Here is a 12,978-nt window from a genome sequence, read left to right as displayed (position 1 = left end):
GAAGAACATAAAATGAACAATTAGTACACAAGAAGCAAGAGTTTGTTGTTAGTTGCCAGCAGAACACCAGCTCCAGACAAACAAAAACACTCAAAACTGTCCCTGTTACTATAGCTAACATTACTACAACAACAGCATATCTTGGTTACTTACATGTGGAGCAGAAACAATGCAACCTCAGTGTCCATTTTCAGGCCTTCCCGCTTCTGTCTCTCCAGCGCTGGAAAGCTTTTCTAATATTAACATGGGTCCTAAAGGTCTTGCCTGATTATAACCCCTTTTTTCCCAGTGAAATTTCTCTGACCTTTTCTCTTTTGTAATGTCTTAGCCATCTCTCTTTCTACAGTTCTTCTTCAGATTTCTTCAACTCTGCCTCTTGCTCACTCTCTCCTCCCCCATCATGAGTGTTTATGCCCCCTGCTGCTGATAAAAGTGTTTTGTGGTACTCAGTCCAATTCACTTTCAACAGCATTTCTCAGAAATTGCTTACTGCACCTTTAAATATTCATGCACTTTATAGTCACAGAAACGTGTGCACTGGGTTTAGTTTCAGCGTCTGAGGGAAACAAGTTACGTACATTATGTAACTGCGGTAACTGCTTCACTGAATATTATCTCTTGCTCATGCACAGGTCGAGTCTAATAACAACAAAATCATCACATGACCTGGAATGTCATGGGGATCCGCCTATTTAACCCTGTGACACCCAGCAAACTGTCTCTACAGAATCTTCTCTCCCAGACACTGAGTGACAGGGTGCTCTGGTGGTCCTCCAGAACTCATAGAACTGCAGGTGCATAAGTAACTCTCATTCTGTTTCATTCTTACTGACCGCCAGATGCAGTGCCTCACAGTGGATGGCTCATAACAAAGTCACGGCGAGAATTCTCCTAACCTTAAACAGAAGTTGAGGGTCCTAACAAGACTGCCGTTTCCATAGCACCAGGCACCATCACATTACTTCTTTAGTATCTGGAGAAGGTATCACTGGATGACCAAATAGCCGCTGCACAAATGTTCATTAGAGGGACACCTTTTAATGCTGCCGAAGATGTTGAGGATAATTCTCGTCGAATGACACCTTACTCCGGCTGGTAACATAAGGTTGTTGGCCTTGTATGCCTAATCCTCTTGGTGTACTCCAATCAGTGAAAAACTTCCACCTGCAAGCATAAATATTCCTGGTGGAGGGTGCTCTAGAATTCAGGATTGTGTTTTACACCTTTATATCACAAGATTTCCTCGGCAGCCAGACACAAAGCTGCAGCCGATCTAGGGTTGGGTGAAGGTCCTGTCTAATAGGCAGGCTTTAGGGCTACCCTTTGAGAAGCCTGCATAACATTAGGAACCATGGCCTCCCGGGCCAATTCAGTGCCACTAAAAGCATCCTGTAGTGCCTTTGAAGTATCCTGTGGAGAGCTGGTAGAATTAGAGGGCTGGGGAAAAAGCATAGAGTAGCAGATCTGGCCAGGTATGCGTTAGCGCATTCTGACCCAACAGATTGGACTTCTTTGTCCAGGAGAACCACAGGGGACAGTGGGTCAAGGCCTCTGAGGCAAAGAGATCCACCTCTGCCAAATCATCTGAACTACTTGTGGATTGAGTCTCCATTCTCCTGGTGAAGGTCTGTGGCAGGACGAGAAGTCTGCCACCACATTCAAAACTCCTGCTACATGCATCGCCCTGATGCTTGCACCGAGGGAACGCCCATGTCAGAAGGTGCTATGCCACTCTCAGAGACTTGCTGGACCTCGTGCCGCCCTGATGATTGATATGATTTACCACTGACATTGTCCATTCTGATGAGAATGAGAACTCAGGTACTGTCCATTTCTTCTGATCATCCTTGAAATGGTTCTACACCTTCATTTGAGTCCAGCTGTGTTTGATTATACTGATTGGACTTGATTAGAAAAGCCACACACCTGTCTATATAAGACCTTACAGCTCACAGTGCATGTCAGAGCAAATGAGAATCATGAGGTCAAAGGAACTGCCTGAAGAGCTCAGAGACAGAATTGTGGCAAGGCACAGATTTGGCCAAGGTTACAAAAAAATTTCTGCTGCACTTAAGGTTCCTAAGAGCACAGTGGCCTCCATAATCCTTAAATGGAAGACGTTTGGGACGACCAGAACCCTTCCTAGAGCTGGCCTTCCGGCCAAACTGAGCTATCGGGGGAGAAGAGCCTTGGTGAGAGAGGTAAAGAAGAACCCAAAGATCACTGTGGCTGAGCTCCAGAGATGCAGTCGGGAGATGGCAGAAAGTTGTAGAAAGTCAACCATCACTGCAGCCCTCCACCAGTCGGGGCTTTATGGCAGAGTGGCCCGACGGAAGCCTCTCCTTAGTGCAAGACACATGAAAGCCCGCCTAAAGGACTCCAAGATGGTGAGAAATAAGATTCTCTGGTCTAATGAGACCAAGATAGAACTTTTTGGCCTTAATTCTAAGCGGTATGTGTGGAGAAAACCAGGCACTGCTCATCACCTGTCCAATACAGTCCCAACAGTGAAGCATGGTGGTGGCAGCATCATGTTGTGGGGGTGTTTTTCAGCTGCAGGGACAGGACGACTGGTTGCAATCAAGGGAAAGATGAATGCGGCCAAGTACAGGGATATCCTGGACGAAAACCTTCTCCAGAGTGCTCAGGACCTCAGACTGGGCCAAAGGTTTACCTTCCAACAAGACAATGACCCTAAGCACACAGCTAAAATAACGAAGGACTGGCTTCACAACAACTCCGTGACTGTTCTTGAATGGCCCAGCCAGAGCCCTGACTTAAACCCAATTGAGCATCTCTGGAGAGACCTAAAAATGGCTGTCCACCAACGTTTACCATCCAACCTGACAGAACTGGAGAGGATCTGCAAGGAGGAATGGCAGAGGATCCCCAAATCCAGGTGTGAAAAACTTGTTGCATCTTTCCCAAAAAGACTCATGGCTGTATTAGATCTGTATTATTGTATTATTCTACTGAATACTAAGCAAAGGGTCTGAATACTTAGGACCATGTGATATTTCTTTTTTAATAAATCTGCAAAAATGTCAACAATTCTGTGTTTTTCTGTCAATATGGGGTGCTGTGTGTCCATTAATGAGGAAAAAAAATGAACTTAAATGATTTTGGCAAATGGCCGCAAATGGCTGGAGTGAAAAATTTAAGGGGGTCTGAATACTTTCCGTACCCATTGTATATGCCTGAATAAGAACATTGTCTGTGAATCTGCACTGAGGCCATGGGCAGAGAGCACTTCTGTAGCTCCTCAATTTAATCTTTGGATGGGGGAATGGGTCTTGCTGCTCCTCTGAAAAAAGACACTGGAGGGAGCAGCCACTGTGGGCTTTGGGATTTTCCTCTTTACCTCTCTTACTGGTAGAGGCACTCACTGCTTAGTGCTGTAGTACTACTCGTCTGGACTCGAGACGTTTTTCTATTGTCTCGGACTTGTCTTGGACTTGGTCACTGGTCTCAACCGAGTCCAGCAATATGCTTTTTTCTGAAATGAACATGTTATTTAGCGATGGGCAATGAAACGTGCCATTAAACGGGCTGTGGGGCTGCAGACCGGCAGCCTCTGTACTCTCTGTCGCTCGTGTCGGCTCTAACGTAGCACAGACATGAGCGTGGGCACACACACACAGCGGTCGCCATGAAGTGAAGAGGAGTACTAAGTAGGCCTACATGCAATAAAAACTTAGTGAATAAAAAGACAAAATTTATATATAGTGACTTTGCTGCTGTAAACTTTAATGTTGCTGCTATAGAAACAACATTTAGTTTTTTAATTTATGCAAATATTCTATTCAAATCTTGTAATGCAGTGGTTCCCAAACTGGGGTAGCCTACATGACAGAGGGGGTATGCAAACAAAATGCTGAGCTTTGCCGTTCATTTAATTCTACCCCACCTTAATATAACATTAAAACAAAGCATGCATTTCTAAAAAGCAAAATGTCGCAAATACATGACATCTAATCAAATTACCTCACCTTTTGCTGTCAAAACTGACTGTATCCACACAATCAGCGTATGAGAAGTTGCGTGCAGAATACATCAGCTGCATCAGCCTACTGCCATTCTCCACAATAATTAATTTCGGTGGAAACGCAGATAATGTAGGCTACCATTGTAAAAGTGGGGTTTTAGCACTTACTAGCATGAAGAACAAATAGCCTAGGGCACAGGCTGGTCTCGATTTATTTAAGACTAGCACCCTGTGTGCATTCTTGTTTTTAATATTGATAACATATTATACAAGCAAAAATTCAATTTTTCCCAAATATCCACATTATTGCAAACGTGACATTGATTTTATATAACGGTTCAACAAACAAAAGGGTAATATTAAGTGAGGTACATTTTAAACACTGTATTGTTTGCTGTATTTTGCGAAATAATAGTTCCAACAAAACAAAATAATTGTTCCAACGAAAGCCACAGCAGAACTGCAACTCACAGCAATGTTTTGTGAAAGAATCTGTGACTGTGAAGAAATCATGAGAGTCAATGATTCAATTACCCATTCAAAAATACAGCCATTAAGACAGTGACTTAGTGCCACCTACTGGCAGTTTTAGTTCAATATTTAAAGTATCACATCATTTGAACATAATTGCTTATTTCTATATTGGACATTTTTAATTTAAAACATTGTTTATTTTATAAAGGTATTTATAAAGGTAAAAAACAGCACTTTAATGAACAATCAGTTTGAGGGGGAAAATATTGTTCCTTAAAGGGTTAGTTCACCCAAAAATGAAAATTCTGTCATTTATTACTTACCCTCATGCTGTTCTACACCCGTAAGACCTTCGTTCATCTTTGGAACACAAATTAAGATATTTTAGTTGAAATCTGATTGTTCCGTGAGGCCTGCATAGGGAGCAATGACATTTCCTCTCTCAAGATCCATAAAGGTACTGAAAACATATTTAAATCGGTTCATGTGAGTACAGTGGTTCAATATTAATATTATAAAGTGACGAGAATATTTTTGGTGCGCCAAAAAAACATGAAGCATCGGCACATAATGAATCAGCGTATCGAATCATGATTCAGATCGCGTGTCAAACTGCAAACGTCTGAAATCACGTGACTTTGGCGCTCCGAACAGCAGATTCGACACACTGATTCATCTGTGCTCTGATGCTTCCTGAAGCAGTGTTTTGAAATCGGCCATCACGATATAAGTCGTTATTTTGTTTTTTTGGCGCACCAAAAATATTCTCGTCGCTTTATAATATTAATATTGAACCACTGTACTCACATGAACCGATTTAAATATGTTTTTAGTACCTTTATGGATCTTGAGAGAGGAAGTGTCATTGCTCCCTGAAGGCCTCACGGAGCCATCAGATTTCAACTAAAATATCTTAATTTGTGTTCTGAAGATTAACAAAGGTCTTACGGGTGTAGAACGGCATGAGGGTGAGTAATTAATGACAGAATTTTCATTTTTGGGTGAACTAACCCTTTAATGGAAAAGGTGTGACTGCAGCAGTCTAAGTGAAAGAGAGGGGGAATGCAGAAGGAGGTTAAACGCAGGGGGTACGCGACTGTAAAATGTTTGGGAATCACTGCTGTAGTGAATTTAAAAACAGCCAATGCAAAATGATTATCTTAGAATAGAAGATATGCTGTCTCTCGCATCACATAAATTCTCAATAGTTATGTAAGTGGTCTTATTTTTTTCGGTCTTTGTCTTGACTCTGTCATTTGGACTCGGACTTAACTTGGACTTGAACCTCTTTGGACTCGATCTTGACTTGGACTCGAACCATTTGGACTTGGACTTGTCTTGGACTTGACAAAGGTGGACTTGACTACAGCCCTATCACTGCTTCCACCCTTTTATGCTTAGACGTCACTTTGCCCTGCCGAGGAAGTGCATCTGAGGTCAAGAGTCCCTCTGGAAACTCTCTGCTCCCATGACGACATGGTGCTACAATTCATACAGGCATCATCAGTGAGGTCCTGCTTCTGATATCCCAAGCCTAAGCAGGGTGGACAGCAGTCATGTCCATCATCCTCCTGTAAAGTGGCCCTGCACACAGTGCATGTCAGGCTAAGTTGTCCATATTGCCACAACAGTACTTACTGAAGCCTGAGCGAGAACACTCTGGGTGCCACTAGAATACTAAAAAATGACTGTGATTTTAACAGTAAAAGACTGTAAAAATGCTGCGGTGAAAAACTGTTAATTGGTTTACAGAAAGTTCCCGTACTATATACGGTGAATAACTGTAATAGATTTAATGGTACATTTAATGTAATTTTACAGTAAAATACCGTTAAATTCACAGTTTTTGGAAGTGAAAATAACAATTCATTGTAAAATATACAGTGAAAAACCGTAAATTGACATTCCCACAATTCCCTTCGTGACACTTCACAGTTGATATATTTTCGTTGAAATAACTCTGTTTCTTCTTGGGTTTTTCTCTTTTTTTTTTTCTAATCAGTTATGTACATTAGGGTTTTATGTTACACCTAATGTTGTTAAATTAATGTTTATTGCATTTTTACAATGTCATGTGTGTTACCATGATGGTGTTTAGTGTGTGTGTGAATGACACTGCGTGCACCTTCTATATATATTAGTATTGTCCTTCTCAGCTTGTGGAAAAGCTGCTTGTGATAAACTTTGATTAATCATGTGACTCTCATCACCACTGTGTTTGGTGATTGTCAGTGTATTATAAAGGTGCAAAACAGATATTAGTACTTCATTAGGTTGGTAAATTAACATTAATATCAGTTAATGAAATATGTTATTTTACCGTAAATTTAACACATTTTTTTTGCTACCGTATTTTTTACGGTAAAATTCTGGCAACCACAGCTGCCGTTTTTTTACCGTAAATTTTACTGGGATTTTTTTTACAGTGTATAACGGTACAGGATCACATTATTTTTAAACAGCACAGCTATAGTGCGAATCCCTCAGGTATCAAGGTATCAATACAGAGCGAAAACACTCATTATAACATGATGCATATATATAGGCCCAAACTGAATGGCACAAACACTTTTCACTGCCACCATGTGCATATGAATGACATTGATTAAGCCACTGGTCTGTTTCATAAACAAAACAATCTCTGGTGCGTACGTAAACAAACTTACTGCACTCTGGCAGCATCTGGAATGAACAGACGAATATCTCCTAACAAAGTTTGTCTTCAGTCCACCACAGCCTCTGTAGGACGCATTAACATGCGGCTCCAACAAAAACATTTGTTACAAGGCTGTCAAAGACTTCAAGGTATTGTGAATGAAAGTTTTCTTTCGACCTGCAACCTTTGCACGTATGCGAGAAGATTATAGGGATGGTTTGGATGTTATGGGGTTGAATGAGGGGATCCCCATGACATTCCAGGTCATGTGATGACTTTGTTGTTTTTAGACTCAACTTGTGCTTGAGCAAGAGATATAATATTCAGTGTGAAGCACCACCTCTGGCGTTCAGTAAGAACTAAATGGAGTGTGTGAAGTGCAGTGATGTAAGAGTTAAATTAATCAGTTTAAGCTGTGAGTTTGCTTACTACAACAAGTCGCTGGCTTGTTCTGACTCTTGCACTTGTCCAATCAATGTTTTAAATTTTGTAATTATGCAAATAAGAATGCTATTTTTTTAAGAATGCTAAGAATGCTGGGTTTTTTTTGTTTGTTTTTTTGATTATAACTGTTGACAGACTCATGGTGAAGGCCTGATGGGTTAATACAATGGTTGCACTGTATAGGCGAACTGTGTTTTCAGATTTTCTGAGCGAACTATCTAACCATTATTCCCCAGAGCAATCATGATACTCGAGAAGGACTATCCATCAATAAGTGTGTCTTCTAAATGACAGGTAACTGAAGATAATTTTATGTTAGCTAAGAAATGGTTAGTTATGAAAGAGAACTTTTAAGTCACACCTGCCAACTGTCACGCAATGGAAATCCAGGTCCTTAGGAGAAAAATATTAAGTATGGGAATGTAAGGCATTCCCAAACACTTTCAAGTTTTAACACTAACAAGCTGATGACTGTTCAGGCCGGAGTCTCTAAGAACCACTCTCTTAAAAGCTAGTTATGATGTGTTTTGAAAAATTGGTCAAGCAGTTCTTGACCTCTTTTGCTATGTGACATCATTGTGCTGTCACTTCTAAACACATGACGCATAAATATTTGGACTGTTTGAAATCCCTAATAGTCTGTTTACCCTCTACCCGTCTACCTTTAATGAAGCATGTCCTAGTTTTAGAAAAGTAGCCCATAGATGGCAAGTCCATTTGATATGGGCAGTGGTAAATGACTACAGTACATGCACAATGTAATTTTTAAATTATATTTTTATATTTTTTAATATTAAAAACATGGTAGTTCCATGCTACTTTGTGTAGCTACATTTACTCAATTTCATTGAAAATAAAATATGAGTTTTAAACAAATACCTACACAATCATTTGCATATGGTTTATTGGTTTCTAACCAGTTTCAAGCTAGTCAAACAGCCAACAAAAACATCATCTTGACCACTCTTACCTGGTAAGACCAGTCGGTTTGTTGCTGGTCTACTTGCTTGAAATACTTAATGACCAGTTAGAAAACAGTGATCAAACATTTTAGAACACAGCTTCCTTTAATGTTCTTCAGAACGTTAGGAAAACAAGGAGTCGCGATTCCCACACGCTTTTCCCCGCCTATTTTTCATTCTGACTCGATCATAGACGGATTCGATTAACTTGAATTTTTGCAGAGATGTGCAATACCAAAGTTAGCCACTAGATGGACGGCAAACTCCATCTGCTTTCACATGGCGACCCTCAGTTTCTCAGCAAACAGATTTTACTAGATTACGGGAAGATTTCCGCCTGCAAAACAGACCAAGTGTCTGCGGTGAGAATTCAAATAACCTCTTGACTGTTAAATTACCATTTCGTGACAGAACCCGATGTGATGGGTGAGTTATTTTGAATACATATTTGAATGTTAGCTGTGAGTCTGAATAGTGGTTTGAAGCTGCGAAACAAGTACAAATGCTTTTTAACGTCAGGAAATCTTCTTTTCCCATAGGCCTAGTTGAAATTAAAAGACATAAATTACTATATTTGACCTATTTTTGAATTCACGATCAATCTATGTCTAATTATATAAAAAATATATGAAGTAAAATCATGTCCTGTGATGTAGTTAAAGAGTCAGTGATTTTACAGGGAAACAAAAATATCCAAATGGTTGAATTTACCTATTACTTTACCTGTGTAGCATTTTGTCGTAGAAGCCTGTTGTTACTCACATTTTAATGGTCTGAGGTCTAACTAGTAGTAAGAGTAGGTCATGTAGGGCCTACCCTTAGGGGGGACCCAAATCCAGCCTAATTATACAGAGCTTCCACAAGACAGATCATTTGACTTGTTTTGCAAGCAGCACCAATTATTCGGTTACTTTTACACATCCCCACTAATCTAATTGACTGTGTATGTATACTTGAATAATGTGTTAAATGGTTAGTTCACCCAAAAATGAAAATAATGTCATTTATTACTCACCCTCAAGACCTTCGTTCATCTTCTGAACACAAATTAAGATATTGTTGATGAAATCTGATGGCTCAGTGAGGCCTCTATTGAGAGCAAAGCCTTTGAAACACTCAAGGTCCATAAAGGTACTAAAAACATATTTTAAACAGTCCATGTCACTCTACTTTAATATTATAAAGTCATGAGAATACTTTTTGTGCGCCAAAAACAAAATAAAGACTTTGCAACAGTATCTATTAGGGCCGATTTCAAAACGCTGCTTCAGAGCTTTACGAATTGAATCAGTGAATCGGAGCACCAAAGTCATGTGATTTCAGCAGGAGATCCGAATCACTAATTCGAAACAAAAGATTCATAAAGCTCAGAAGCTTCATGAAGCAGTGTTTTGAAATCAGCCCATATAGATATTGTTGAAAAGTCGTTATTTTTAAAAAAATTTTTTGTGGCTTTATAATATTAAGATAGAAACACTGAACTCACATGAACCGTTTCAAATATGTTTTTGGTACCTTTATGGACTTTTGAATGGCTTTGCTCTCAATAGAGGCCTCACTGAGCCATCAGATTTCATCAACAATATCTTAATTTGTGTTCTGAAGGTGAACAAAGGTCTTAAGGCCAGAACACACCAAGCCGACATCGACAAACTAGTGGCGACGAAAGCAGACTGCGGGGTTGGCTCATGTTGGCAGCGTCTGTTTCCAAAGTTGGCCTGACACACTAAACCAACACTAAACAGTCGACGGCCAAGTAGCACGTCTGTTCTGCGCCTGTACAAGATGAAATGCCTTTCCGTACCAGCAGGTGGCAGTATCTGAACAGCCAATAAACATGGCGAATCGGCCGAAAAAACCCAATGAGGACCAACTTCAGCCAACGGTGTCGAACACACTGAGAAAACTTAGTCGGCCGACGAAGAAAAACTGCCCGACGGCCTACCGTCGGCTTGGTGTGTTCCTGCCTTTACGGGTGTGGAACGACATGAGGGTGAGTAATAAATGACATTATTTTCATTTTTGGGTGAACTAACCCTTTAACAATTAGTGTTATTGTCATTGATAAAACCTTTCATATCAATGATGAAAAGTCCTATCTTAATATCGGAGTGTGCTATGGCAGGCATTCACAATCCCTCGATGAGCATATCATGTCGAACATGCTCATTTGTATAAAACCATACAAAAGGGAAGACACGGTAAGATATCTCACTCTCGCCAATTTACTCATCCATGTCCTCCGCATTTAAACACAAAGCCAACAGTTCCAACAAACAAGGTCGTTTACAGTCAAGGCCTTGTTTTATACATCAGCTGGCCAAACTTGTAGGCAGGACTACTTGCAGAAACAAGAAAACAAAACACAGAAGACATTGACACAATACATGTCAGCTTACAGTTAATGTACAGACACTCATGCAGAATCCAAAGCTACATCCACATTGCACACAATATCCATCCACTAGAATATCTTAGGGAACACTCATGTCGTTCCAAACCTGTATGATATTTTGAAGAAATTTCAACTGTTTTTGTTCATACAATGAAAGTCGGTGAGTTCCGAAACAACATTGGGCCCAATTGACTTTCATGGTAAACAATGCCAGATTTTTCATTTTTTGTGATCTGTCACTTTAAGTGGTAGATGAGTTTGACTGAATTTCACAGTATTCGAAAGGTTACATTGCAATTATATAGTGCACAACAAAAAAGGACTAAGCTTAAAAGAGTTAAATATAGTTACTCGAATCCTTTGTTCAGTATGCCAAACTGCGACGTAGGCATCACGGTGGCTTGTCATTATAACAGCATTTAATGATTATGTATTATTATCTTGGCTTATATCTATGTGCGGTTGGAGACTAATGGCCATAGCAACAGACACCGCGAGGTGTTTCTCGACACCCGACAAACGTGATTGAGGTTGGAGCATTGGCAAGCTGTCGGCACACCACAGTCATCCTGGCACAGGGTACGCAAACACATATTCTCACCCTCTTTCTTTATTTCTCTCCCCCTCACAAACCGACACTGTGTTCCTCTCACTGCAAAACACACACATTTCCTCACACACACACACACATTTCCTCTGTGTTAAAAGGCAGGGCCGAGACTTCATTGCCAGTGAGGTAATGAGGCCACGGTTGCCACACAGTCTGCAGTGTTCGACAGACTCACCCCGGGCACCGTTTCACTCTTTCCGAACCCTGCACTCCGTCTCACGTTTACTTTTTACCCCATATATCCCAATATTACCCCATCATTTCAGTCCCCTCTCCATTTTTTTCCTCATCCCACTGTCCTTTTTTCTTAAATATAACTCTGAGCTTTGTTGCTTTAATATGAAACAAATTTCGGGGGGACTTTGAGGACGTCTCCAACCAAAACAAAGTGTAGATGTCGGTTTGAAATTTTTCACTCTGTGACTATTTTGGGCCAAAAGAAAGATGGAAAGAGAGCACGTTTGTGCATGGGAGGGAGCGAAAGGAGGAGAAGGAAGAGTAGGAAGTCAGTCGTGAATAGTGCGAATAGGAGTAGGAAGAGAAAGTTCCTAGCTGAGATACAGGAGACACTGTCAACACACACATGCCGGACCCGATATAAACTGACACCGTTCTGTACATACCAGCTGCCCTCGCAGCCACTTATAAACATGCGTACGCTTTCGTAGCCATTCGGTGTCCTCTAACACTTAACCTCGCTCATGTTTCTTGCGGCTGGTGCCCCGTGTCTCTGCTCCACAATTTACTTCTGTTCTCACTTTTAATTCCTCACCCTCATTCCAGCGCTCGCTCTCTCTCGCTCTCATAGGCTTGGCACAGCGCTTGGCATAGTGCCTGAAATGGGTCAAATATAACTCTTGCATTCCTCTCCTTCAGTCTCTTTTCCTCGCTGGCTTATGAGTCCTCACACATACACACACATACAAACACAGTCTCCCTCTCTCTGGGATTACAGTTGACTTTATTTACACCTAATCAAGTGGTCGGAGGACACCTGGTTTTACCACTTTTGAAATATTTACTTTAAATAGCTCGAGGGTTCCCGTGTATGCACTGCCTGCCGGTGTGTGTGATGTATTAATGCTACATTCTCATTGCATTTGCTTATAGGAAGGGGCAAGTCAACGTCACTAGTCCCATATAATACAGTATATCCACCTGGTGTTTGATTGTGAAGTGTTAAGGTCTGTATTTGTCTTTTCATCACTTTCTAGGTCAATTTCATTTCTATTGCTCATACTTGGTGGTAACCCTGAGTATTAAATGTCAGCGCTCACAGCACAGATTTCCATTGAAGGAAGGATGTGAGCCATATCTAGGGATTAGAATATCATGAGATTTTTCTTTTTTTCCATGCAAGTTATGAATTTAATTTATGTGGAAAAATTTGAATATTTGCGAAAACAACTGGCAAATAAGGCAGCGCTTCCCTCCTATGTGTTATTGAATGAT

The 12,978-nt window shown here is 40.6% G+C and overlaps 1 protein-coding gene across 5 annotated transcripts in view; it reads left to right on the top strand.

Annotated features, from left to right (window-relative positions):
* Window positions 1–8,800: 8,800 nt before the first annotated feature.
* erf (Ets2 repressor factor) overlaps window positions 8,801–12,978 on the top strand; it is a 51,419-nt gene continuing 47,241 nt past the window's right edge. Inside the window, exons 1-2 of one of the 5 annotated variants that reach the window (XM_048202822.1) lie at window positions 8,801–8,947; window positions 11,385–11,495. Coding sequence is in view for 2 of the 5 variants with exons in the window: in XM_048202820.1 (XP_048058777.1) it covers window positions 8,944–8,947 (4 nt within the window). In the remaining 3 variants the exon portion in view is untranslated. Of the gene's footprint in view, window positions 8,948–11,368; window positions 11,496–12,978 lie in introns of those variants that run through there. The other 4 variants (XM_048202820.1, XM_048202821.1, XM_048202824.1 and 1 more) reach the window with 4 other exon arrangements.

This window comes from Megalobrama amblycephala, linkage group LG9 (assembly GCF_018812025.1).
Source record: "Megalobrama amblycephala isolate DHTTF-2021 linkage group LG9, ASM1881202v1, whole genome shotgun sequence".
NCBI classification, from domain to species: domain Eukaryota; kingdom Metazoa; phylum Chordata; class Actinopteri; order Cypriniformes; family Xenocyprididae; genus Megalobrama; species Megalobrama amblycephala.
Note: the sequence above shows the minus strand (reverse complement) of the source record. Positions and strands in the feature narration are given on the sequence as shown.